The sequence below is a fragment of the Lytechinus variegatus genome, chromosome 17, assembly GCF_018143015.1.
Source record: "Lytechinus variegatus isolate NC3 chromosome 17, Lvar_3.0, whole genome shotgun sequence".
In the NCBI taxonomy this organism is placed as follows: Eukaryota; Metazoa; Echinodermata; class Echinoidea; order Temnopleuroida; family Toxopneustidae; genus Lytechinus; species Lytechinus variegatus.
This window is the reverse complement of record NC_054756.1, coordinates 25658264-25684092: the sequence shown is the minus strand read 5'-3', so window position 1 is coordinate 25684092 and position 25829 is coordinate 25658264. Positions and strand designations below refer to the sequence as shown.

The following is a 25829-nucleotide window of genomic DNA, read 5'->3' as shown; positions in this document are numbered from 1 at the left end:
TAACAAACCAATTATAATTTTTCGTGATATTTTATCAATTTATGACTCGCGCTGCCTTAATCCATGCATCGATCCTGCCTATAAGGGCCAATCCTAAAGGACGTGATAACAAAACTCAGCACTCTCATTTGGCCTATATGATTAATGGGATGCATATCCATTTATAGGCCTTAATTTGTCCCTTTTCCAGATCAGAATATTTTTTAAAAATCCAGCTCTATATAACAATTTTTTTTTTAGAATCAGGCCCGTCTCTATAGGTTGAAAATGCACTTTTAATGAGCTTTGCTCTCTCAAAATTCAGTTAGGGAGAACTTCATCCTCATGTCAAATTATGATCAGAGATTGTACCATTCGAAGGTATAATTTTTTTTTTTTTTTAAATTCGCGCTTCGTACTAGCATCAATAATGAGTTGCATGATTATACCTTAATATCCGATTGTTTTCAGGATTATGAAGAAAAACATGAAAATGATTAGGAGGATCGTCAGTTACCTAACGTACACGTGTTCTATAAGAAAGTATTGTTTTCGCATCATGGAAATTATGATAATCTGGTGAAAACAAATCAATATCTCCGGTAATTTTGCAGCATTGGTCAACAAATTGACTGAAAATTCATAACTAAGTCGATCTCTCATTTTTTTTCCATTATTTTCACCAAAATGTTTTTTTTATCATTTGTCACAAATAAGAAATAAAAATATTGGTGAATTATAATTATTTTTTTTGAAGAAATGAAAAATAGCTGGCTGTATATAGGCCTATATGTAATAAAGTTCTCGGAGGGGGGGGGCTAAACTTCGCCCCCCCCCCTGACCCAAAAAAAGTATTATTTGAAATAATCAAGCGTGATTTTCCGATACCCGGATCTATTGAGCTCAACATTTCTTAGGAAAAAAAGATCAAAGACCAAGTCCCCCCGCACCCTTCCCGCGCCCGCCCCCTTTTTTAGCAGCTCCGTCGAGCCAGGCCAAAATGTAGAGAAAAGAAAATTACGAGTGCACAATTTGAGACTATTGTTTCTTGCGCATGGTTGGTCGAAGATTATGGCGGTGCTCCTGGATGGAACTGTGAAAACGGGAGTTTTTAAGAATGTACTACTTGGACAGACGTCACCATAACAAGACAACGTTTTTTCACGCTGAAATAGACACAGTAGGAGCTACCAGAACTGCACAAAGCGGAATTTTTATTACTAATCCCGCTTTTGCTACTTTCAGACCCACATTCAGCGACACAGCGCAACACCGGCAACGTACACCGCAAGGCCGCTCCGACACACCCGGCATGCACGACGCTGAATGACTGCATGCACGCATGCCACGGCCACGAGCTGCTGCTTTACAACTCACAATCGAATCTCAGACAGAAGCAAGCAACGAGCCTGTCTTCTATCATGTGGAATGATGCTGCACTCGTGAATGGAAGCTAAGTTTACAACATTAATAATCCAGAATAAATGATGTTGCTTATTCTACCTGTCATAATCATATCTCAATAAACAGAAAGAAACTTTCCAATTCCATTTTGACCTCAAAATTTAGCTTTCATTTAAAATTCAGCTGTTAAAATAACGTACATGTAGGCCTAGTCTTTGAATTTGAAATTGGATGGAAAATTAAAGATTATAATCTAGTCAAGATGAGCAACCAGAGGCAGAGAGGAACACAGTTGTTGAATGTTGGTGATAGGAGGGAGGTATTTGTTACTGCATTCGAAGTTGATAAGCAGGAGAATGCATTCAGATTTTGGGGACAGTTTGACAATGAATCTGTGGAGAGGCTTGAGACTTTGATGCAAGAAGCACAGGTTCATGCAGAGCAAGAAATGTTCCCACCTCCGGGCGCACTTTTGGCAGGTGATGTGTGCTTGGCAAAATTCATGGAAGACGGTCAGTGGTATCGTGCAAGAATTGAGAGCGTCACGGGCAATGATGTCATTGCATACTTCATTGATTTTGGAAACACGGAGATCATTCCAAGGGTTCGCGTTAGGACTGTTCAAAGGGTGAAGAGTATTCTTGATCTACCTCCACAGGCTACCAATTGCAAGCTTGCCAATGTGGAACCCATGCTGGAACATTCATCATTGAAGGCAGGCACGCATGATTACCTCCGCAAGCAGCTGGAATACCAAACGTTTGCAGCTGAAGTTATTGCAAGAATAGGAGGGAACCTGGAGGTGAAGTTGTGTGAAGTCGGCAGTGGGAAAGATATTGCAAAAAACATAATCCGTGATGGATTTGGCCAAGCTGCTACCGGTGAAGCGAGCCCGTCAAAGAATAAGGGATTCAAGACGATGGGACTGGATGTTGGCAATAGAGATCGGGTTTTCGTCAGCAATGTGAATACTCCAAATCAGTTCTGGATTCAGCAAGAAATGATGATAAAGGACTTAGATGAACTCATGAATGACATGCTGACGCACTATTCACAGGCCCCAAACAGCACTCCGATGAGGAGGCGCTTTTCTAAAGGAGACCCTTGTGTGACTACCTTTTCTGATGATGGCAGTTATTACAGAGCAGTGATCTCCAATACCATGGGGGCAGATAATTATGAAGTGTTTTTTGTTGATTATGGCAACTCGGACATCAAGACTGGAGAAGATTTGTTGGAAATCCACCCCAAGTTCCTGCTTCTTCCCGCACTTGCTATTGAGTCTTGCTTGAGTGATGTAGACCCAGACTCCTGCAACTCTGATGCAGCTGCTGCCAGATTTGAAGAGCTAGTTATAGAGAAGACTGTTTGCTGCAAAGTGACCAAAAGGATCGGAGACAAATGTTCCTTGCTCATGGTGGATCCTACAGGAGGAGAGAATGCAGATATTGCAAGTGCGTTAGTTAAAGAAGGGCTTGCAGGACGACAGGGTAGCAGCTTTAGTAGCAGCCCACCAAAACAAAGCCCTCCACAAGGATACAGTGCCCGGAGTCTCCAAACTAGGGGTGCTGATTCAAGAGTGCCATCAGCTAGGGAGTTAGATTACAATCTCCCTAAATTCAAGAAACCGCAGATTAATATTGGTGATCAGCTTGATGTGCAAATAACCTCTGTTAAATGTGGTGCTGAATTTTCTTGCCACCTTATGAAAGATGCAAATCAGTTTGATCCAATGATGGAAAATCTAGATCAAACCTATTCAAATATCTCTCCAGGGGATCAAGGAATCAAGCAAGTGGCCGGAGGTGTGCCATGTTGTGTGCAGTTCTCTGAAGACAATGCGTGGTATCGCGCTGAGGTGACATATGTCCGGGGACAAGATGTAGAAGTGCGCTATGTAGATTATGGAAATAGTGAGACTGTAACTCCAGCGCAGTTGAAAAACTTGAAGCAACAATTCTTCAGTCTACCTATCCAGTCTATTGTTTGTACTTTGGATGGCATCCCTCAGGCCAAGGCATCAAAGTCTTCAGAAGTAAAGGATTTCATGGATTCCACGGTAGCTGAACTTGACTTGGTAGCTACCATTGTAAGTGAGCAGAGAGGTGTGTATAGTATTAAACTGACAGATCGTTCCAGTGGGGACAGTATCAATAGTATGGTTGCTAATATGCTAGAGGATAGTAGTCCAAGAGGATCACCACGAGCAGAAATGTTAAAGGAATACAACAAGCAAATATTGAGAGAAGGAGAGAAACTCCAGGCTTTCATTTGCCATGTAGATGACCAAGGCAAGTGCTACATCCAGAAGTCTTCAACAGTTGGAAAGCTAGAAGCTCTTATGGAGCACATGAGTCAGCAGTTTGCAAATGTTGGATCAAGAATACCAAAATTGACAATTGGGATGTCATGTGGAGCCCAGTATTCAGAAGATCAGGCATGGTATAGAGCCAAAATCACTGGCATTCGTAAGAATGGGGATGTAGAGGTAACCTTTGTGGACTATGGTAATTCTGAGATGGTTAATCAAGATCAGATAAAAATGTTGTCTCCAGACATGCTTGAGTTACCAGCACAGGCAATTGCTTGTATCTTGGATGGCCTTGCTGCTGGTCAACAAACAAGTGAAGAAGTTGCCAAACTTCAGGAATACATAGAGAGTGAATGCAGTCTTGAGGTGAAAGGCAAAGATCACATCAGTGGTGTTTACAGTGTCCGTCTTGTGGTAGATGGGAAGTCCATCAATGATCAGTTCAAGCAACCAATTCATCAGAGAAGGCAGGCACAGAATGAACGTAGTGTGAAATCACCCCCTCGCAGTTCTGGAACTTTCGGGTCACATGCAAAGTCTCCACCACAGAGTGGGGGATTTGGTCAGAGTGATAAGAGGCAGAGAGGCAAAGATAGCCGTTTTAACAGCGGTGGCAGTGGTGACGCCCCTGATAACACAAGATACTCAAAACCACGGGGAGATAGAGCATCGGTGTCTTCTAATGTGTCAGACAGGTCAAACAGATCTGGCAGTCGTAGCAATCGTTCAGATGACTCGAGAGGTATGGGATCTGGTAGGAGGTCAGATTCTGGTTCATCTCGAGTAAACAAAGAGCCATCTGTTCCACTTCAATTTAAGGAAGTCTCATTTCCATCTGTGGGAGCTGTCGATGTGTTTATTTCGCACATTAATAATCCAAGTGAGTTTTGGTGCCAAACGGCTGAATCGACCCCACAGCTTCATAGAGTGATGTCGGAACTTCATGCCAGGTACAGTAGCCTTCGCCCTACTGACAAAAGACTTACTAATACAACAGTCGGTACACCATGTGTTGCCAAGTTTTCAGATGATCAGTGCTGGTATCGAGCTGTTGTTGTGAACAAGTTTGTCAGGAAGATAGAGGTGATGTTCGTGGACTATGGAAATTCTGAGAAAGTAGTGATTGGCAACTTGAAGGAAATTGTTCCTGACCTAGTAAGGCTGCCAGTGCTTGCTGTCAAGTGCAGTTTGCCAGGTGATCGAGACTGGCATGATGGACAAATCGATGCAATGAAAGAAGTGGCAAATCAGGTTGGACCATTCAAATGTGAGGTCAAGTCTGCAGACTGTGGAGTGTATGAGGTGGAGCTAGCATGGGCGGGGAAAAGAATGACACAAGAATTGAGCAGGATCAAGCCACCCGCTCCACCAGTGTCATCTCCTAAACAAGCAGTGGCACGTGTTAAAGATCGAGTTCCACCAATACCAGAGGTTAAAGCCGCTACACAATCTACACCAGTTTCAAGTGTCAAGATTTCATCAGAGCAGGAGGGAATGGTAGTTGACCAGGTTGAGGATGTTGTTATCTCTTATTGGGAAGGTCCTTTTAAGTTCTGGTGTCAGTTGGCAAAGAAGAGTCCGGAGCTAGATGCGGTGATGGATGGCCTTGTCAATGCAGAATCACAAAGAAAAATAGATCCATCTGCTGTGAAAGAGGGGCTAGTATGCTGCGCAAAGTATGCTGAAGATGGTGCCTGGTATCGGGCAAAAATCATCAAGGCTGTGCCCACCAGTTCTTCACAGGTACTCTTCATTGATTATGGAAACCAAAGTCCAGTAGAAGTAGGTGATTTGAGGGTCCTACCTAGTAATCTGACTTCACTTCCTGCCCAGGCTATTCAGTGCAAGCTACATGGCCTATCTGCAGCACAGGCCCTGTCAACTCAAGCTGGAGAGAAGTTCACCGAGCTGATATCAGAGAAACAGCTGGTAGCAAAGGTTGTAAAAAAAGAAGTATCCACACTAACACTCACTTTGCATGACACAAATACAGAGGATGATATTGACATCACAAATGAAATCAAGAAGGTTGTCACTGATGTAAAGGAACCAAGTTCATACCCCTATCCTGAAGTCGGCACATCAACAGAGAATGTATATGTTACCAATGTTGATGCTAACTCAGGAAAAGTTTTCCTTCAACTTGCATCCTCAACTGAGCAACTTGACACTGTGACCTCGACCCTTCAATCTGTGTATGAGTCTAGTGGTCCCATGGAACATAAACTTGTCCAACCTATTCCATCTCAAGCATGCTGCACCAAGTTCTCTGAAGATGAGCAGTGGTATAGAGGTGTCATCACAACTTGTGACTCTTCCACAGCTTCAGTCCTTTTCATCGACTATGGAAACAGTGAAGAAAAGCCCATAAGTGAGTTGAAGCAGCCAACTGATGACCTCCTTCAAGTGCCACACCTTGCTCTTGAATGTTATCTAGAAGGAATGCCATCGTTACATTGGACACAGGACACTGCTGATCATTTCCTGAATATTACTGCAGAGAAAGAGCTAACCTGCTGCTTTTCAAGCACCACTCATCCATTCCGTATTTCGCTCAAAGATGGGGAGACAGATTTGAATGCAGAGATGATGAAGTTTGCAGGTTGTGGAACATCGGCACAAAAGACAGAGTACTCTCTTCCACCTGTCACTGTTGGAGATCATATAGGGTACGTTGTCAATGTTGATGCTGATAGAGGTAAAGTCTACATCCAACTAGCATCAGCAACAGAGAATTTGGACTTGGTGACAGATTTGCTGGAGTCAACCTATGAATCATGTGACAGATATCTTACTGAGCCTGCAGTCAAACAGGCATGCTGCACCAAGTTCTCAGAGGATGGTCAGTGGTATAGAGGCAGCATAGCCTCAATCTCTGGAAATACTGCACATGTCTTCTTTGTCGACTACGGCAACAGCGAAGACAAACCACTCGGTGAGTTGAAAACTGTGACACAAGAGCTCATCAAGATACCACAGATTGCTTTGGAATGTTCTTTGGATGGAGTTCCCAAGTCGCCTTGGCCACAACATGCTGCAGACTATCTGATCAATGCATCGGCAGATAAGCAACTGACCTGTTCATTTAGATCAACCACCAGCCCCTTTGAGGTTCATCTGAAAGTCGATGATGTTGACTTAAATGCTGGTGTTGTCAAATTGGTAAAGGATGGAGAGGAAAAAGATGCTGACCCAGTGACATCGTACCCAATTCCGCAACTAGCATCTGGAGTACAAATGGGCTATGTTGTAAATGTAGATGCATCAACAGGAAATGTCTTCATCCAGCATGCCTCTTCAGCAGAACAGCTCGACTCTATCACTGCACTTCTGGAAAGTACTTACAGCACCTGCAGTGAAAGTGATCATCAGCTCAAGCAATTATCAGTAGGCCAAGCATGCTGTACAAAGTTCACTGAAGATGAGCAATGGTACCGAGGCATCGTTACCGTGGTAACCTCATCCACTTGCAAAGTGTTCTTCGTTGATTATGGGAACAGCGAAGAGAAGCAGTTAGCAGACGTAAAGGCTCCGACTGCAGAACTCTTGAATCTACCACGAGTTGCTGTCGAATGTCGTCTAAAAGGTTTGGCAGAAGCACCGTGGCAACAGGATGCTGTCGACCATTTCTTGGACATCACAGCCGATAAGGAACTTACCTGCACATTCGATGCAATCAAGAAGCCTACCCAGGTTGAGTTAAAAGATGGCGAAACAGACATCAATGCTGACATGATGACTCTTGTAGGTGAGAAGCCAAAGGGCAGTAAAGAAATTACAAGAAAATACAAGTCGCTTAGTTCCGGTCTCCAGGTGCAAAAGAGAGCCGAGATCTACATCACAGCAACCACCTCGCCAAGTGAATTTTGGATTCAGCCCCTTGCTGGAGAAGAAGCCCTTGCTATTCTCATGGATGAACTAAATACCTATGCCGAGAATCCCGACACCGCAGCACTTGCCAACCCTGCAGTGGGTGATCCTTGCGTGGCCAAGTACTCCAGCGATGAAGGGTGGTATAGAGGAACCATCACATCCCAGGATAAGGAGTCGGTGACTGTCCACTTTGTAGACTATGGAAACTCTGATTCCGTGGGCATGAAAGACCTGAAGGTGATCACTCCTGAGTTGATGGTTTTGGAAGCCCAGGCAATATGTGGCCGTCTTGCTGGTGTTGGCCCGGTAGATGGACTTCAGTGGAGTGGATCTGCAGCTGAGTTCTTTGAGAATGCTGTTGTTGACAAATTGTTGCTGATGGAAGTGGTTGCAGAATCAAATGGTGAGTTGATGCATTTATTTAAAAAAAAAATTAATCGGGGGGGGGGGGGGGTTAAAATAGTGCCACAAAAACTTTAAAAGAGATAAAAGTACAGTGCCCATACATGTATAATTTATTTATTTTTCATTAATTTGTGTGTCAGGGAAAACACTTGTTTTCAAACAAAAATTGTGAACCTGAAGTGCATTTTAAATTCAAGTTTTGATGCTTTGATTGTGTGAAGAAAATACCTACCTGTTTTTAAATACATGTACATGTAGAAGTGTTCTATTATATAGTTTCTCATTGTTTATGTGATTTAAATAGATCAATTTATTGCTTGGATAATTCAGACGTTAATACAATTGGGTCGTAGTCCACATTTCTTTAATACCAGGTTCATGTTTCATATTCTTGGGAAACATAATATACCAAATAATCAATTGAAATTGATTTTATACTTGTCATTTTCCTCTAATTCAATAGCTATTTTTTTTCTGGCAACTTTTTACTGCCGGATTAAAACTTATTGAGTTGTACTTAGTAAATGGGTTAGCAACTGATATTCCAGTTAGTTTGGTCTATTCAAGTCAACAAAGGATTAACTGCTGCATGATTACCACCCACTGTTTTAAGATGAAGATGATTAAAAATGAAACCAAAATATCCTATATTTATTAAGTACACATAGATATTGAATATTATTTCTAGCCACTTCATTTTTATCTCATGTTGAAAAAGGTAACCATTATATTGTTTTTCCCCCCTTTTTATTACCACTATTCAGATACCTTAGAAGTGAAATTGATGGACATGGGTATGAATATTGCAGAGAAGATGGTGGAGAAAGGGCATGGCGTGGCCACTACTGAAAGGGTCAGGCAGTTCCCCTCGGTCACATCTGTTGCCTCTTCAGCTAGCTCATCAGGTATCAAAAGAAAATCTTTTCAGCACTTTTCATCATTCACAACTTCAGACAAACGGGTATAACAAAAAGTGAAACATTTGATATGTACAATTTTTTGTAACTTTTTGTTCATGATTTGTCATAGACTCATATTAAGTATTCAAGATTGAACGATTGATTACATCTTTGAAGTTGCAGTGTGAAAGTCGATTCATTGATTAAAGCGGGGTTGGTGCCTTATCATTTATCCATTTGATATTTGTGTTCACATGACCTTTAAGCACACCATTACTTGTAATAACCAATATGATGGGATGTAAAAATCTTCCATCCGATGTTTAATGCTTTGATATTGATTTGCTGATATGCCAGGAGCCCTTGAGCAAGCTTCGGTTGACCTGGTAGAGAAGGTCTTATCAGTGAGCCTTCAAGAGCTGGAACTAGATGTCAGCGAAGAAGGGACGGATCTTGCTGAAGCCGACATGGATGCTTGCTCACCGGTGGTCGAAGTTAAACAAGAGGTAAGTTGATCTTGTGGGGGCGTTTGCAAGGAATTGTTTATCGATTGCAAGTTCAATTTAAGTCCAAAAATCAATGACAAGTATGTCCATTCACTGCAGATTTACAATTGAATGCTGTTCTACTTCTAGCATCCATCAAAGTATGAATTGATTTGCTTCAGTGACAACTGGGCCCCATCTTACAAAGAGTTGCGATTGATCCGATCAATCACAACTATGGACGGCCAGCAAGGTCAACATCTTTTATGCATGTTTGTTCTAAATATTTTTTAACTATGATGTATATTCATGCATTCATTGTTTTCTTGAAAATTCACTGTGCTTCTCTCTGTTTACAAAGGACATTGTGCAAATTTCCTGTAGAAAAAATTATGGCACTTTTTGTGTATGCGTATTCTAACTCTAATACACACTTGAACTCATACTTGGTCTCGATCTCTACTCAATAACTAGGCATGTCTGCTTGGCTTGGAGTTACATTCACAACTAACTTTATTCCCTATACTAAACTACAATATATAATTCACTGTACATAGTTACATAACATTCTGAGGAAGGCAAAGTGATAAGGAAAGTATAAACAGATGGAGTTGAACAAGGGGTTGTTCATGGTGGGGGTAATACAGCATGGTCAATATTCACACTACTGGTCTGGGGAGGAAACATGATGATAGTGAGCTTGTGAACGGAGATGAAAACAGTAGTTGAGATAATGAGGCATGAATTAATAGCATGATAAAATTACAGAATGAAAGGATGGTTTGATGAAGAATGAAATGTGTGTATGAACACAATAACACTGATGGATTTCCATAGAGTTACGACGATTGGATCAATCATATCTCTTTGTGAGATGGGGCCCTGGGGTTCGTCTTACAATGACTTGCTATTGATCTGATAAATAGCAACTATGGAAACTCAACATATAAAATGCATATTTGCTAAAAAGAAAATTCTAGATAGGTATATTCATGCATTAATTGTTTTCTTAAAAATTCACTGTGCTTCTCTTTGTTTGCAAAAGACATTGTGCAAATTTCTAGTAGAAAAATATGACACTGATGGATTTCCATAGAGTTATGATTGATTGGATTAATCGTAAGTCTTTGTAAGACAGGGCCCAGATCCATCACCTGTGAATTTGCAACTGAAACTTGCAATCGATTTGAAAAGTATTTTCTTGCAACTCTCTCCCTTGGTCAGAGTTATTTGCTATTCATTGCATGTTATGATCAATGCGATCAACCTAAAAAATAAACCCCTAACAGACAGAGTTAACCCTATTAAGACTTTTGGGGGATGATTCAGCTCCCCCCCCCTTCAACATTTTTCGAGATAAATCTGCCGTGCATTTTTTTTTACCGCATCACTCTCTGACTTTTTTACTTTCAAGTCTTTTTTAAGACCAAAATCACGGTCCTCGCCCCCGTGTTCTTAGTGCATTTAGACTCATAATCGCTCCATTATGTGAATTTGTATACAAATCTAATACAAAAAGGCATTTTAGTCGAAATTCATGTGTCATTATTTTTCTTTTTACTGATTAGATTCAATTAATGTCATCTTGTTTATGGTCAAAGAGTCTGCAAACCGAAAATTAGCATTTTAGGAGCATTATTTACTTTTGCAGAATTTGATTGTTTAGTTTTGTAGATTATGCCATGGGTAACGCGCATGCCAATTTTTGTCGCAATTGCTCAATTGATGGCTGAGATCATTGGGGGGGCGATCCTCACTGATCCCTGAAGTAACAGTGGATTCAGATTCACACGTGAGTTTCTGCGCAAATCGTTTCTGATATGCCTCAATATTTAGTAATAATAATAATTATACTTGCTTATATAGCACTTAATACTTACTTTGTCAGAAGTCTCTAAGCGCTCTACAGTATATGCAGCATAATTACCCTGGCTTTAGCAGTGCAGCTGTTACGCGCGCTGCGTTTCAAGGAATAAATTCCTGCCAGGTACCCATTTACCTCACCTGGGTTGAGTGCAGCACATTGCGGATCAATTTCTTGCTGAAGGAAATTTCGCCATGGTTGGGATTCGAACCCGCGACCCTCTGTTTCAGAGTCCGGAGACTAATCCACTGGGCCACAACGCTCCACTTTATTGTTTGTAATCTGCCATTTGTGAACGACTTGCTAAGCTGTTGGTTTCAAACAAGAGATGAGATTCCACTCTTGCCATGAGTGTCAAATTTATAGTAAAAACATTTGAAAATAGGTTTCCTTTTTGTAGGACATACTATATACATGTATCAGTATACTCACTTCTAGACTGAAGTAGAGACAGTAATTTTCTTTTCCCTTTCTGAAAATCTGTAATTCCATTTTAACTTGATCTAAAAATGGAAATTCTGTTTTGTCACTGAAAATGTACACAGCAAAAACCTGAATTCCGTTTTTGCAAAGGTGAATTCCATGAATTTTTACATGAAAAGTATAAGAACCAAATAGAATTTCTATTTTATTTACCGGTAAAATGGAAAGTCACTGTCCCTACAGTGAAGCTGTGAACCATATTTTGCCTGAATGGTCCATTAATTTCATTCATATTCATACTCGCTCCTTCAGACTGAAGCTGTATACCATGTCTGGATGCTCTTTTAATCATTTCATTCATATCTATGTACCCATTCCCCTGGAACGAAACTGCATACCATATTTATCTACGGTAATTGTCCTTTGATCATTTCATTCATTCATTCATGTATCTAATACTCCCTTAGACTGAAGCCATAGCCCACTTGGTGCTTGATAATCTCCTTGCAGAGATCACATGCAATGCCTCGCCCAATCTGCTTGCTCCACAAGTAGAACAGGTATGTTTAGCATGAAGCTAGGAGATTGATCGTGGCACTGATTTTTATGATCGATCATACACAATAATCAATGCGATCAATTGCAGAAATAGGCCATGTCATCAATTGCTAAGCTTTATGTTGCAGGGCCTCAGGTCCCTCTGCACACCCTCTCCTTGGGATTCCATTATCTGATTTGTAGTTCATCACATTATTACAAGCCCTGTTTGAAAAATCTTTACAAGTTGCAGAATCAGGGAATAATTTTCCTGGTATCGCATCGCAATTTGCTCCACATTTTCGAAAGATTTGCATAAAGTCTCTTGTTTAGCATAGTTTTACATAAGACTGTACATTACTTTTATATAGTTGAGAGCTTTTCTCTTTTATGACCAAAATGCTATTCAAATTTTTTAAGCAAAATGATTCCCTGTACATGTGCGAAAAATCAGTGGTCTTTTATTTTAATCTTGCAGTCGTAGTTCAAAACAAAGTCGAATTAGGCTTGCTGCCATGGTAACGCATGAATTTTGAAGTCTTGTAGAGATCGTGTGAAAAGCTCCTGTTTGTCTGCACTAACAAGCATTCATGGGTCAGTTTCGCCAGGTTCAGTAATTAACTACATGTAAACCATTGATATACCATGCAATCCCACATTCATTACATGAGTATTTTTCTTTGCCTATCTTACCATCATCTATGATGAAACTTTACTCAGAATGTGAAGTGCTGTCTGAGTTGTTTTTTCTCTCACTTTATTTTACCCCCCCTTACCCTTTTACTTCTATGTGATACTTTTCACAAATTATAAATCTGGGGGGTGTTTCACAAAGATTTAAGTATGACTTAGAGTCGCACTTAAATACCGGGTTGCGTACGGTATGAAAGGCTTTGACCACATTGGTCAGATCGTCTCAAGAGGACGCGCACTACTGCGTATCTATCAATAAGATCGCGCGTTGCATATCTTGTACGCGTCGGCATTTAAGTGCGACTTAAGTCATACTTAAATCTTTGTGAAACACCCCCTGGAGTCTTGTAGAGAGGATGTAAAAAAGCTCACGTTTGTCGACTAACAAGTATTCATAGGTTAGTTTCGTCAGGTTCAAACCATTGATATACCATGCAATCCCACATTCATTACATGTGTATATTTCTTGCCTATCTTGCCTACATCTATGAAGCATGATGAAAATATACTCGGAATGTGTAGTGCTGTCCTAGTTATTGTTTCTCTCACTTCTTTATTTCACCCCCCCCCCCTCCTCCCTTACCCTTTTACTTTAGTGATACTTGTCACAAATTAAAAATCCTGTGCTGGTTCCCATTATAGAATGTATTGCAATCAAAGCATCTCTGACCAAAAAAAATACATACGTAATAGTATTTTCAACCAATCATAAGTGTTCATTAGGGCCTTGTGCTTAATATTCCGAGTTGTGTTTGTGGTTGTTACTAACTCTGCCTGTTATCCCTATACTCACATTCTGAACCTTAATCCTATTTTCAGTGAAATGAAAGGAGAAGCAATTTCCAAATATCTGAACTTCCTTTAAATCACTGACAGATTATTATTTTTTAGAAGCATTCACTGAATGCTTTCTTATTCTTGGGGAGTCACAAATTTTCGCAATTTGAAATTTCTGTCCTTTTCTGCAATATTGGCAATTTGGAGGCAGTATTTCTTTTGTGTTGGGGGGATACAACAAAAGATCCCCCCATGAACAAAGGGTAATCCTCTGCGCTAATGCCCATGCCTACAAGTATGGATTTGTATTCTTGAGGAGATATCTTGCTAAAAATGATTTAAAATCATGTTTTGCTCAGTCCTAAACCATGTTGATCTTTGTACATTTAGGAGGAAATCAGCACTGACAAGGAGAAGACGGGAGAGACTGAAGGAGGAATGGAAGATGACGGAGTGGAGGAGGATCAAGGGATGGTGGATGAAAGAGGAACAGGAGGAGGGGAGCTTTCAGAGAAAGTCAAACCTGAAGATGATGTCTTTGATGAGAAGAAAGAACTGGAGGAGGAGATACAAGAAGAGCAGAAAGCAGAGGAGGATATTGTGATGGAGGATAATAGAGTGAACCATGCTGCACCGGTTGATGAACAGAAGGTAGGAACTATGCTTGGCAGAAGTGGTGACACGACATTTGCTCCTGCGACAGTTGCTCTGAGCTTAATTTCATCTTAAGGCCACCGCACACCTTACAACCCGACTGGCTTGCGACTGAGTGAAGGGAGATGTGATGTCACAGCTCTTGTCAGCTTGAGAGTTGCCGACCAGTCAGGGACAAGTCGAATCCTTATGACTGGAGGGCAAGCTTAATCCGACTTCCAGCCGATCAGACAGCAGAGTTGCACGACAAATATGATATACAACGTGCATACGCTGTAGTAAACGTCATTTTCTCAGGTTAATCTGGTCATAAGGTGTGCGATGGCCTTAAGATGTAGCGTTAGGGTTACAGCAAGGTTTTATATTGGGTTAAGGTGTAGGGTAGTGTACAGCATTAGACCCAGGGTGGAATTTGGTCATTCGATTAGTGCGTGGAATTTAGAGCAGAGCAATTGTCGCTGGAGCAAATGTGTTGGAACCGGCAGAAGTACATGTACCAAGGACGCCTCTCCCTTTACAGCACTGGACACAGGAACATCAAAGTCTTTGCCTGAGTTGGTTAATTATTTTTTTAAAGTTCCAACATAATGTTGAAGGCTTAAGTTCCTACTCCCTTAAACTTGTACTTAAGTGTTGACATATACCAGTATGTATCACTGAATGTTTTAGTATCTTAGGCCAATTGATTAAGATCCAAGGTCATTCCAGGGGAGCATTTCATCAACATTTTCATCTATCTGACATTTTTCCTTGATTCTTAATGGCTAAGGAATAATTTTTCTATGGTTACTGTCGACTTGTTGGATAAAATATCTGATACTGTAAACCCTTTCATGAAACACCCTCAGGTCACCAAAATGAGACTATTATGTTGCATCAACATAAAAAAGCTTGAAAATTTGAAAGGTATAATTTCCTGTTCCTTGAAAGCTCGGAGGAGAAACTTGGTTACAGAGTTTATGTAATGACCCTGTTAATATCACTCAAAATCTGTCCATATTTTGTTTCAAGTGATCTCTGAAAGCTGTTGGAACATGGATTGTACTAGAGTGAGCTGACCTTAATGTTACTTCTGTTCATATTACAGGATAGTGAAGAAGCACCAGAGGGTACTGATGAACCTCAAGAGGTTGAAAGCATGCAGCCATCAGAGACTAACCTACAAGAAGAAGCTGTAGGAGGGGAAGATGTCCAGGGAGAAGCTGGAGAAATGCCCGAAGATGATGCCCCTAAAGTAGCTGCAGTCCAGGAAAATGCAAAGGAAGTTGTCAAAGAAGATGTTTTGGCAGATGTCCAGTGTGAAGCTGGAGAAATGCCTGAAGAGGATGCCTCAGCAGAAGCAGTGGTCCAGGAAAACATTGAGGAAGATGCCCAGCAAGAAGCTGGAGAACTGCCCGAAGATGATGCCCCAGAGGATGAGACGAAGGAGGATTCTATGCTAGAGGATGTTGCCCAAGAAGGTGTGGTCTCGGATACTGCGGCCCCTGAGGATGAAACTGAAGATGCCACAAAGCACCAGGCTGAGGACAATGCTACGGAACTGACAGAAGGCACAGCTGTAGATAAACCTGAGGCAGATTCAGCTGTTCAAGAGGCTGATACTGTCGAGTCAAATAGGGACATCAACTTGGAGGAGGCTGTCCAGTCAGAAGAGGCCGTCCAGTCGGATGATGACTGCTTCAAGGATGCGGTCGCCACTGAAGCTGACCAGCACAAAGAGGTAGGTTCACCAACTTCCAAACTTCTTTCTTTACCCCAAACTACCTAAATACTCCCAAGGTACACTGGTAAGCAGTTGAAAAGGATGGAGGATGTGCATGCAGGAAGTATGTTTTCTTTTCTTAGAACCCACACTTGCCCTGAAACACAGAAACATAACTCCCAGCTGCACAATTAAAGTTCATTGACCCATTAACACACTATTACAATTTGGCTGTCCTAATCAATGAACATTGCCTTTCTGGATATCTATTGGCACTCTCAAATAATGATCAAGTGTAAAAGTCATATTAAATTGCCATGAAACTGTGTCAGCACCATGTGCATGTATTTGCTTGCTTGCATGATTGAAACAATTCACAACTTCAATTGTTTGGTGGGTTTTCATGCTTGTTACTTCATTTCTTCATTACTTTCTTTCTTTTGATTTTTAAGGCATTTATTTGTTTTAGTCTTCAATATATTTTAATAATTTTTTTTTTTGGTTTTCATTTTTTTAATGCTTTTTTTTATTATAACATTTGATTGATTGTGTTGGTATTTCATGTATCTATGATTTATTGATTTATTTTCTTTTGACTTTATCCATTTGAAGAACGAATTTTAAAGAGGTGAGCCCCGACTGTTTTTTTCTTATCACTTTAGAGTAGTTATACTCATTTACTGGTATAGCCTTATTTTTTCCCCTCTTCAAAATAATAATAATAATATGCAACATTTATATAGCGCTTAATACAAATGTTCCTAAGCGCTGCATACTATTACCCGGCTTTAGTATGGCTACCCTGATCGGGCGCATCGAGCATTCAAGGAATTCCTTCCTACTGGGTACCCATTTACTACACCTGGGTCGAGAGTGGCAAATGTAGATAAATGCCTTGCCAAAGGACGCTAGTGCTGCGGTGGGATTTGAACCCCGGACCTTGTGGTTCAAAGTCCGAAGACTTACCCACCGAGCCACAACACCTCTACATACCTAGGTCGTAATATATTGAGAATGGGATCAGGGTATGAAAAAGGGGATTGTCGGAAGGTTTCCCCCTTGCGGCTTTTGGTGATATCTACGTTTTATCAATATTCTGGCCTTTTTGCACATTTGACTTGTTTATTTTGTATCAATTTAATATTAAAAAACAAGTGGACATAGTTACCAAGAATGCATATTATTCATTTATTATTTTTAATTCATTCATATTTTGTCTTATATTATTTTTTGTATGATTACCTGTATTCATTTATTTAGGCAGCTTACCAGTACATGATTCTTTACTGCTTGGCTTATATCTGTACATTCTTATTATTTCTTTTGTCATTCTTCTAAATATAGTCGTATATGTACACTGGTTATATTTATTCATTTTCTGTAGGCCTTAACCACAAGCTTCTCTGTATGCACACAAAATTCATTAACTTCTCCATAACATCCATTATGTGCAGTGCACATGTATTGTACTTCCTTATTTCTTTTAGGCTATTCCTATGGCACATCTCATAATGCATATTAGCCCAATCTATTAACCATTCAATAATAATAATAATAATAGGCATTTATGTAGCGGCATCTACATGTATCTAGAAGCAGGGATTCGATTTTAAGGCGCGCGAGAGCGATCGCGCGCTACATGCGCGCCTTAATCCATTTTAGGTAGCACGATTAATAGCGCGCCTCACGATCGATGACCTGCACGGAAATGCCTAAAGTCGCCCTCGAAATCACCCAAAATCATGCTTATTGCTGAGTAATAACAACTCAATATGCTCGAGCTCCACTTACCATTTAAAAATCATCCAAAATCCAACACTCAAAGTCATGAATAATCCTTAAAAGAAGCGAGTAGCGCAGTTTCAAATTCCGACGTTGCGTTATTTTTTCTGTACCACGTATTTCCATACACATGGTACCAAGTACGGAAAAAAAATCAATGCAACGGTCGGGAAACAGTTGCATGTATAGGGGTCCATTATGACTACCACCATGTGCAATTTCGAATGCACATGTTTCCCCTACAGATATCACAATTCTGTGATTAAATAATTCGAATTACACAGGAAATAAATCCCTGAGTCTTGTAACCTAGCATTGGTGAGTTGTCATTCTGCTTTGCTTTTCAAAATGGCTTATAAAACGGCTAATTTATTAATTATAACTAAAAAATCATTTATTTTCTTTTTCTAGGGGATGAGGTATTATATCAGACAATAAATCATCAAACAAAGCTCCATCTATTTTACAAGGCTGGCAGCAGGCTCACGCATTGGCGCTTTTACTAGCTAGCCAGTTAGAGCTCTGTCTCTGCCAGAGCTCTGGGGGACAATTCACTCAGTAAAGGCCTCAATGATGGTGATTTTCCGTTTCAGACAGAGTTTACATTTCATGAATATTATTCAAAACTGCCAATAAAGTTTGATGATTTCTTCATTGTCATGTTTATTTAGTTCTTAATGCATACATTCTCACCGAATTTAGACTCCCCAATAGAGAAATGAAATTTTCATGGAGATCTGCGTTTTCAAAGAACTTCAGGAAAAGTTAGGGGATGTGGGCCTTTATTACATGTACATGGCTGAGTACAGGGTTTTGTACTGGAATAGATGGAGTAGAAATTAAATATTGAATTAATTTATATCCAAGTCCAACTTACAGTCACACACGCACTCACCCACACACACCCACATCCAAGATTCTAAGCATGAAAATTACTTTGAAAATCATACAATATTGAACAAAAAGTCAGAAGACTTATCCACTGGGCCACAACTAAGCCTGAGTCATATCGATTATTTTGAAAACCGGTGTTCGACAGCTTTAATTCGATCGAACATCGATGCATCGAATATTGAAGGCGGGAAAAAATTTGCTCCGGCCATCGCGTCGATGCGCTATGCATGCACTACGCGCACTGACGGTATGCGCTGGCGTTAGCCGGGTGAGCGTTGCACAAGCAGATGACAGAGCAAAGTTCGTTTGTATTTTCCATGACCACAAAACACACACAAAAAAAGGCCGGGGACCAATGCAGTATTCTTCCCAAAATATCTTCAACAATGATATTTGCAGATGACAACATATAAGTTTAAAGTGAAACAATAATAAAGACATGAATCACGCAGAGTCGATCCGAATGATTTTCGGTCAACTAGCATTCGCAGTCCAGACTCGCATTCACCAGCCCCGTCCGCAGCCCCGTACACTCACTCTCCCGAAACGACAGGCGTGCTTGTCAGCGCCAGCAAACAAGTGCAACCAACGGAGAGCGCTATAACTTGCCTGAGCTGAGATTGTGCAGTTGGCTCCAAAATGAGTTCCAAATAAATTTATGCGAATAAATACGTAATTTTCTCTGGATGGTCATTTGAATTGCTATTCAATGCTGATATAACGATTGTGAGGAAAGATTGTGGAATATGAGTTATGACGATGTTCGAGAATTAATCCTGATGATGACAATCCATTTTTTTTGTTGACACAATAATATTGAGCATGCGATCGAAATAAATACGAATGTTTCGAATCGAGCCCTAAATAGGCTAAATTCATATAAATTATTACGATTTAACAAGATTTTATGGTCATACTAAGAATATTGATGACGTCAGCAAAGTATGTTATGTTCATATGGAAGAATACTGGCATTATTTTGTTATTCCATCTCTGGACGTCTTCTCCGAGCTCCGAGAAAAGAAGCACAATGCGCATGCGTGTTCGATGACGTATGACATATTTTCCATTCATGAAATCAGAGCCCAAAGTTGGGCACAAACTAGCTTCAAATTGATGGGAAAAAATATCAAACGCAATTTTCTCTGTTTTGTCATGTAAAATGTTATTATATGGTTATATTACGATCTTGAAAAGAGTTTTTGAATGTAGGCAATGTTCGAGAATCAATCCTGATGTGATAATTATTTTTTTTTTTAGACAAGTGCACTCTCTCGACTCAAGTCGATCGTCATGAGATGTCCGCCATTGAAAATTGAAACGAAATACAAACGTTTCACATCAAGCTCTAAATTCATATTAATGATTATCATATGCAAATTATTGTTAAATATTACGATTAAATAATGTTCTGTGGTCATGATATTAATATTGTTCATGAAAGCAAGATTTATTTTACGTTGATCGCGTTAATCTCCGGCCATTTTCTGGTTTGATTAAAGAACAGTACTGCGCATGCACGATCGATGGCCATGACTTCCATTCATGAATTCATCGTGCATAAATTATCTCAGCACGAGCAGACGAGTAAGACTCGAAGTATGATCGAAATAAACTTCAAATTAATGGTGAATAGGCATCATAATTACACAATCGGTTTCATTTGGGGGGCAATAGAAATCAAGTAAGTAGTAGTCAAGTTGGACATTACTGATATTTTGATGATTGATTGTGTGATCCAAACGAATCGGCCGGCCGACGTATTTTTTTTTTTCGATGCACCGATTTTGCAAAATCTGCACCGGTGTTCGATGACATCGATCGAACACCGATTTTAAAATCGATTCGACTCAGGCTTAGCCACAACGCTCCAACATACATGTATGTTGGTCCACTGTTGACATGATACATACATGTAATACTGATATGTTCTTGCTTGACTGCATGCTTCATTACATTTGTACTTATGGAGAAATTGATAATAGCGCTATGGTAGGCATTGCTAATAGAGGCCAATGCATCCACTTGAATTGTGCTTCACATGTTTAATATTTCCATTCATTTTATTATTCAAGGGAAGTTCACCCTGGCAACAAGTTTATTGTGAAAATAGAAGAAAAATGATTAAAAAAAATATTGCCGAAGGTTTGAGAAAAATCCCTCAAAGAATAAAAAAGTTATCAGAGTTTTAATTCTTTGATTTGTGACGTCATATGCGAAAAATCAATGAAATGTCATTTTTCAGAAAATTAGAAATGGTTTTTACTATACCTTCAGTGTATCAGTAGACAAATCATTTCACACCCGTTCATAAAAGAAGTCATCACGAACCATTAAAAAAATTAATATTTATGCAATTTATCATATAATATATGGGGCAGGTGCTAGTTTATGACGTCACAAATCCAAAATTTAAAATTCTAATAACTTTCATAATCCCTAATGGATTTCCCTCAATCTTTGCCAATATTTTATCATTTTTTATGCTATTAAAAAAACCTTTTCTTCAGGGTGGCCTTTGCTTCTAAAGGATTAACCTGACATGTAAATATCAGACTTAAAACAGCATTTCATTTCAGCATGCCCATCCATAATTTTCTTCCTTTCCATTTCAATACTTGCATGTTCAGAAGCGAGGTGCATGTAGGCCTATGTAGTCCCGTTTGTGGAGAGGTAATGTTCCTAATTTTCATCTTCATTGCTTTGCTGTGTTCATTGTGTTTTACTTCTGTTGTTTGCTTGCAGTCGACTACTTTTTTTCTTTTTTACAGCCATACCCTGTCTTGAAGAGAAATTCAATGGTGACACAACATTTGCTCCGGTGACAATTGCTCTGGGCTTTATTTCTTCCAAGACATAGGGTTAGGGATGCAATGGGGTTTTATGTTGGGTTTAGTATACCTACATGTAGGTATACTATAGCGTTAAATCCAGGGTTGAAGTTGCTCATACCGATTGTTTGTGGAATTTATTGTGGAGCAATTGTCGTTGGAGCATATGTCATGGAACCGTAAACATTTGGCTTTAAAATGTCTGAGCTGTGAAGCTCCCAATCTGTTGGACATGTGTCTGTGGTATGTTGCGATAAAATAAGAAGCCCTAAAGAGCCTGCACCTGATGAGAAAGACATTTTGAATGCCTTAAAAGTTAAAATCTACAAATGACTTTAAATGCTATCCCATTCTCATTTCATATTCTGGGTGCTGTTTCATAAAGCTGTTCATAAGTTAAAAGCGACTTTAAGAACGACTGCTAAACCTTTCTTCCGTGGTTAACCATCTCCAATGAATATACCATTTTCCACAAGAAAGAATCTGCTACAGCTGAAATTGGGTCTTTGTAGATCAATAAATTGTTGATACCAAGTATCTTGATATGAAGTATTTTTTGTCATCATTTAAAGGGATGGTCCGGGCTGAAAATATTTATGTTTTAATACATACAGTAGAAGTTACTGAGCAAAATGCCGAAAATTTCATCAAAATCGTATAACAAATAATAAAGTTATTGAAGTTTAAAGTTAAGCAATATTTTCTGAAAACAGTCTTCATGAATATTCATTAGGTGGGCTGATGATGTCACATCCCCACTTTCCGTTTTCTTATGTTACATGAAATCATATTTTTTTCATTATTTCAGACTTGTGTGAATAATGCGTCTCCCTTATAATGAAATAAGTTGCAGCAATAAGTATCTTATGCACTAAATCAGTTGTCAATCCAATTTTTCTAGTTCTTGGAAGAAGAATTTTGAATAAACCTAATTTCATATAATAAAATACAAAAGAACAAGTGGAGATGTTACATCATCAGCCAACCTAATGAATATTTATGACGACTGTTTTCACAAAATATTGCTGAATTTTAAAATTCAATTTGTTATTTGTTATCCGATTTTGATGAAATTTTTGGCATTTTGCTCAGTGAATTCTACTCTATTAAGCTAATTTTCAGCCCGGACCATCCCTTTAATAAAGGTTACAAGAAATTCACTCTGACAAATAAAAAAAAGGTGGAAAGGACAAATCTCATTTGGCATTTAAATAGGTGCGGAATCTCCATGTGCCTTTGCAAAGGTGGTACTTTCATGTAGCTTTCAAAAAGTTTTCTGAATAGTTTTAGGGTGTGTGTCTGGTTCACATCTGGTTGTAGTTGCCGAATAATTTAGAATGTAAATATTCTTGATCTGAAGCCAATCTCTAAATTATTCTTTTTCATCATTCACCCATTCATATTTGATCTTGAATATTTTTTTTATATAGCACAACTTGTTTTATCTGTACTGTTCCTTATACACCTTTATGTTGCACAATGTAAATTGTGAATTGTTTTATTCATTTGCATGCTAAAATAAGAGTACTCCAAATATTTGTGCATCATGTTCTTCACTGTTTGTTTCTTCATTGTGTGTTTTCCATCCTGTTGATAATCTTGAATCTAACCGAGGCTTACCCTCCTCAGAATTTCTGTCAGATTTTACTCTTAATTCTTGATAAAGGACTTACTAAAGTTGCTTTTTCATGTCTTTAGTTATTTCTTATTTCATATTTAAATTGTGTTTTTGTTTCTCATAATCATAATCTCTGCTGTTGCATTTTATCTTATTTTACCTTTGAAGCTTCCGTGTATTGACAAGTTGCAGTTGGTTTCACTCGGTCATCAAACTTATTCTTTGGATGGATCCATATTTGCCCCTGCAACATTTGCTACTGATAAAAATCCACAGTTTAAAAAAAACCTAAACCCTAAACTTTAATCTAACCCTGAGGCTTACCCTCCTTGGGCGTATTATCTTTATGTACATTTCTTGCCCAGTGGCGATTAGCCTATGATCTATGCAGAGAATGCAGTGTTTGTCTTTGCCTTTGCCTTACGAGTCTGTTACGCACAACGTCTGATGCAGAAGGCTGTGCCTCCAATGAAGCCACCACCTATACACTCCAGTCTTTCATTTACTTCTTGTTCTTTTTATAGACAAATGTCTGGTTGCAGTTTTTTGTCAAAAACTGCCAACAGACGTTAATAAAGAGAAAGCAACGAGTAACCTAAACCGGAGTGTATGGGCGGTGGCTGCTTAGTGCGTAGTATAAATCTTCGGCATCCCGCGTTTTGCGTAAAAGCATCAGACTTGTGAAGGCAAAAAAACAATAGCTGCAGCCTTCGCCTCCTAGTGGTGATGCGCTGTGTAGGTGTATGAGATTTTTTTCAGAATTGCATATTTTTGTCTCGCCCACCTGGAGGTGAAGGCGAGACTTAGGGATCCAAATGTTGTCCGTCGTCTGTCGTCCGTCTGTAACAAACCTAATGACACATAACTCCACAACCGTGAGTCACTTTTCAACCAAACTTGGATGGTAGAGGGACTTGGGGGACCTGCATGTTATGCTGAAGTCGTAGGTCACATGGTAAGGTCAAAGGGTCATTTTCAGGTCAACGTAACAATTTACATGCAAGACTCTCTTATGACACCTAACTCACAACTGTAAGTCACTTTTCAACCAAACTTGGATGGTAGATGGACTTGGGGGACATGCATGTTATGCTGGATTCAGAGATCACATGATAAGGGCAAAGGGTCATTTTCAGGTCAACGTAACAATTTACATGCAAGACTCTCTTATGACACCTAACTCACAACTGTAAGTCACTTTTCAACCAAACTTGGATGGTAGAGGGACTTGGGGGACCTGCATGTTATGCTGAAGTTGGAGGTCACATGGTAAGGTCAAAGGTCATTTTCAGGTCAACATTAAAGTCTACGTTCAAGGCTCTTATGTCAAGTGTTATTCCATCCCAGTCATTTCACAGTGAAGTTTCGATACAATTCTGTTGCGTGCCCTCGCAAATCACGATATTTCTGGTTATTTTTCATGTGGGCGAGACACAAAATCACTTTTGCTTTGTGTTAAAAAATGTATCACTTTGAACATATATGCAATGTACTCACCCGACATATCAATCCATTATAAGTGTACTTCTTTCTTTATATTCTGTTGTGCAGGTTGAAAAAGATAAGGCTAAAACTGAACCTCAAGAAGAAGAGGAGGAGGAAGATGATGATGAGACAGGATTTAGTGATGCGGTCCAAGAAATGGAGGACAATTCCGCAAAGACTCCAGAACAGAATACTGAACCAGAAGCAGATCAATTAGAAACTGCAGTAGTGACCCCAGATGAAGGGGACCAGTTGGTAGGTGATGAAGAAAGGGGAATGGAAGTTTCCACCCTTCCAGAGGATGACGTTGCAATTGCAACAGAAGCAGGAAATGAACCCATGAGTGTCGCTGCTGATGAATCGCAAGGGGATTTGAGGGCTGAGTTTGCTTCCATGAAGCTGGATGACTCCAAAGACTATACTGAAGCCGCAAGTACTTCACCAGCTGAAGGTGGTGTTGATGGAGCTGTGACTACAGGTGACAGCAAAGAGACAGTAGAGGTTGTTTTCAAAGACCACGCCTTGATGATGGATGGAAGCGGTGATGCCCGTGTGGTCACCAAGGATGCTGTAGCGGAGGGCAATGCCCGGGTGAAGGATGTAGAAGCTGATGCCAATGAGAGCTTTGAGACTGCCCGTGGAGACATCTCGAACGCCACCAGTCCCGGAGGAGGCGACGCTTCCCTCTACGCCAGCCTCAGCACCATCTCCGGCGGGAGTGGAGACCTGGACAGCACCCTTGAGTGTGACAAGACCTTGGACCTCAGCGAATCAACAGAATCAGGAACTGGGAGTGGTAAGGGAATCGGTGAGATGAATGGCATTCAGGGAGATGATGTGTCTCCTCCTCGATGTGATAGCGGAATCATGGACGATCGGGAGAGGAGCAAGGATGTATTCGACATCGGTAAAAAGGAGTCCTCCTTTTTGGAAGGTGCAGAGGTAGTCGATGGAACGATCATTAATGGAACTGATTAAGATTGATATCATGTTTTCTTTCTCTTGTATGTTTTCCTTCAAATGCCATGTCTTCCAGATTCTATTTAGGTTGATCATGAATAATGTTTTCTTGTATTCTATCAGAAATCTTTTTACGGATTTTGTTTGATCTTGCATGTTGCAAGACAAAGATTGTTATAGGCCAAGTCCACCCCAGAAAATTGTTAATTCGAATCGATAGAGCAAAATCAAATAAACATAATGCTGAAAATTT

At 39.9% G+C, this 25829-nt stretch overlaps 1 protein-coding gene across 4 annotated transcripts; it reads left to right on the top strand.

Moving 5' to 3' along the window:
- Positions 1–1014: 1014 nt before the first annotated feature.
- Positions 1015–25829, top strand: LOC121431173 (tudor domain-containing 6-like). 4 transcript variants are annotated; one of them, XM_041628682.1, is made up of 8 exons: positions 1015–7970; positions 8737–8877; positions 9229–9377; positions 12111–12203; positions 14041–14301; positions 15392–16024; positions 16619–16634; positions 24683–24770. In XM_041628682.1, the coding sequence occupies exons 1-7, from the start codon at positions 1646–1648 to the stop codon at positions 16628–16630; spliced, it is 7614 nt and encodes a 2537-aa protein (XP_041484616.1). In that variant the 5' UTR covers positions 1015–1645; the 3' UTR covers positions 16631–16634; positions 24683–24770. The 4 variants fall into 4 exon arrangements, with proteins under 4 accessions (XP_041484616.1, XP_041484615.1, XP_041484613.1 ...); XM_041628681.1 differs by lacking the exon at positions 16619–16634 and adding an exon at positions 21313–21355 and having other exon boundaries at positions 24683–24769; XM_041628679.1 differs by lacking the exon at positions 16619–16634 and having other exon boundaries at positions 1016–7970; positions 24683–25829.

Bases quoted from the DNA above. Each gene is read 5' to 3' on its own strand.
- LOC121431173 (XM_041628679.1), top strand. From the start codon at position 1,646: ATGAGCAACCAGAGGCAGAGAGGAACACAGTTGTTGAATGTTGGTGAT. The intron at 12,204-14,040 runs GTATGTTTAGCA...TTGTACATTTAG, and splicing joins TTGCTCCACAAGTAGAACAG to GAGGAAATCAGCACTGACAA. The intron at 14,302-15,391 runs GTAGGAACTATG...TTCATATTACAG, and splicing joins CACCGGTTGATGAACAGAAG to GATAGTGAAGAAGCACCAGA.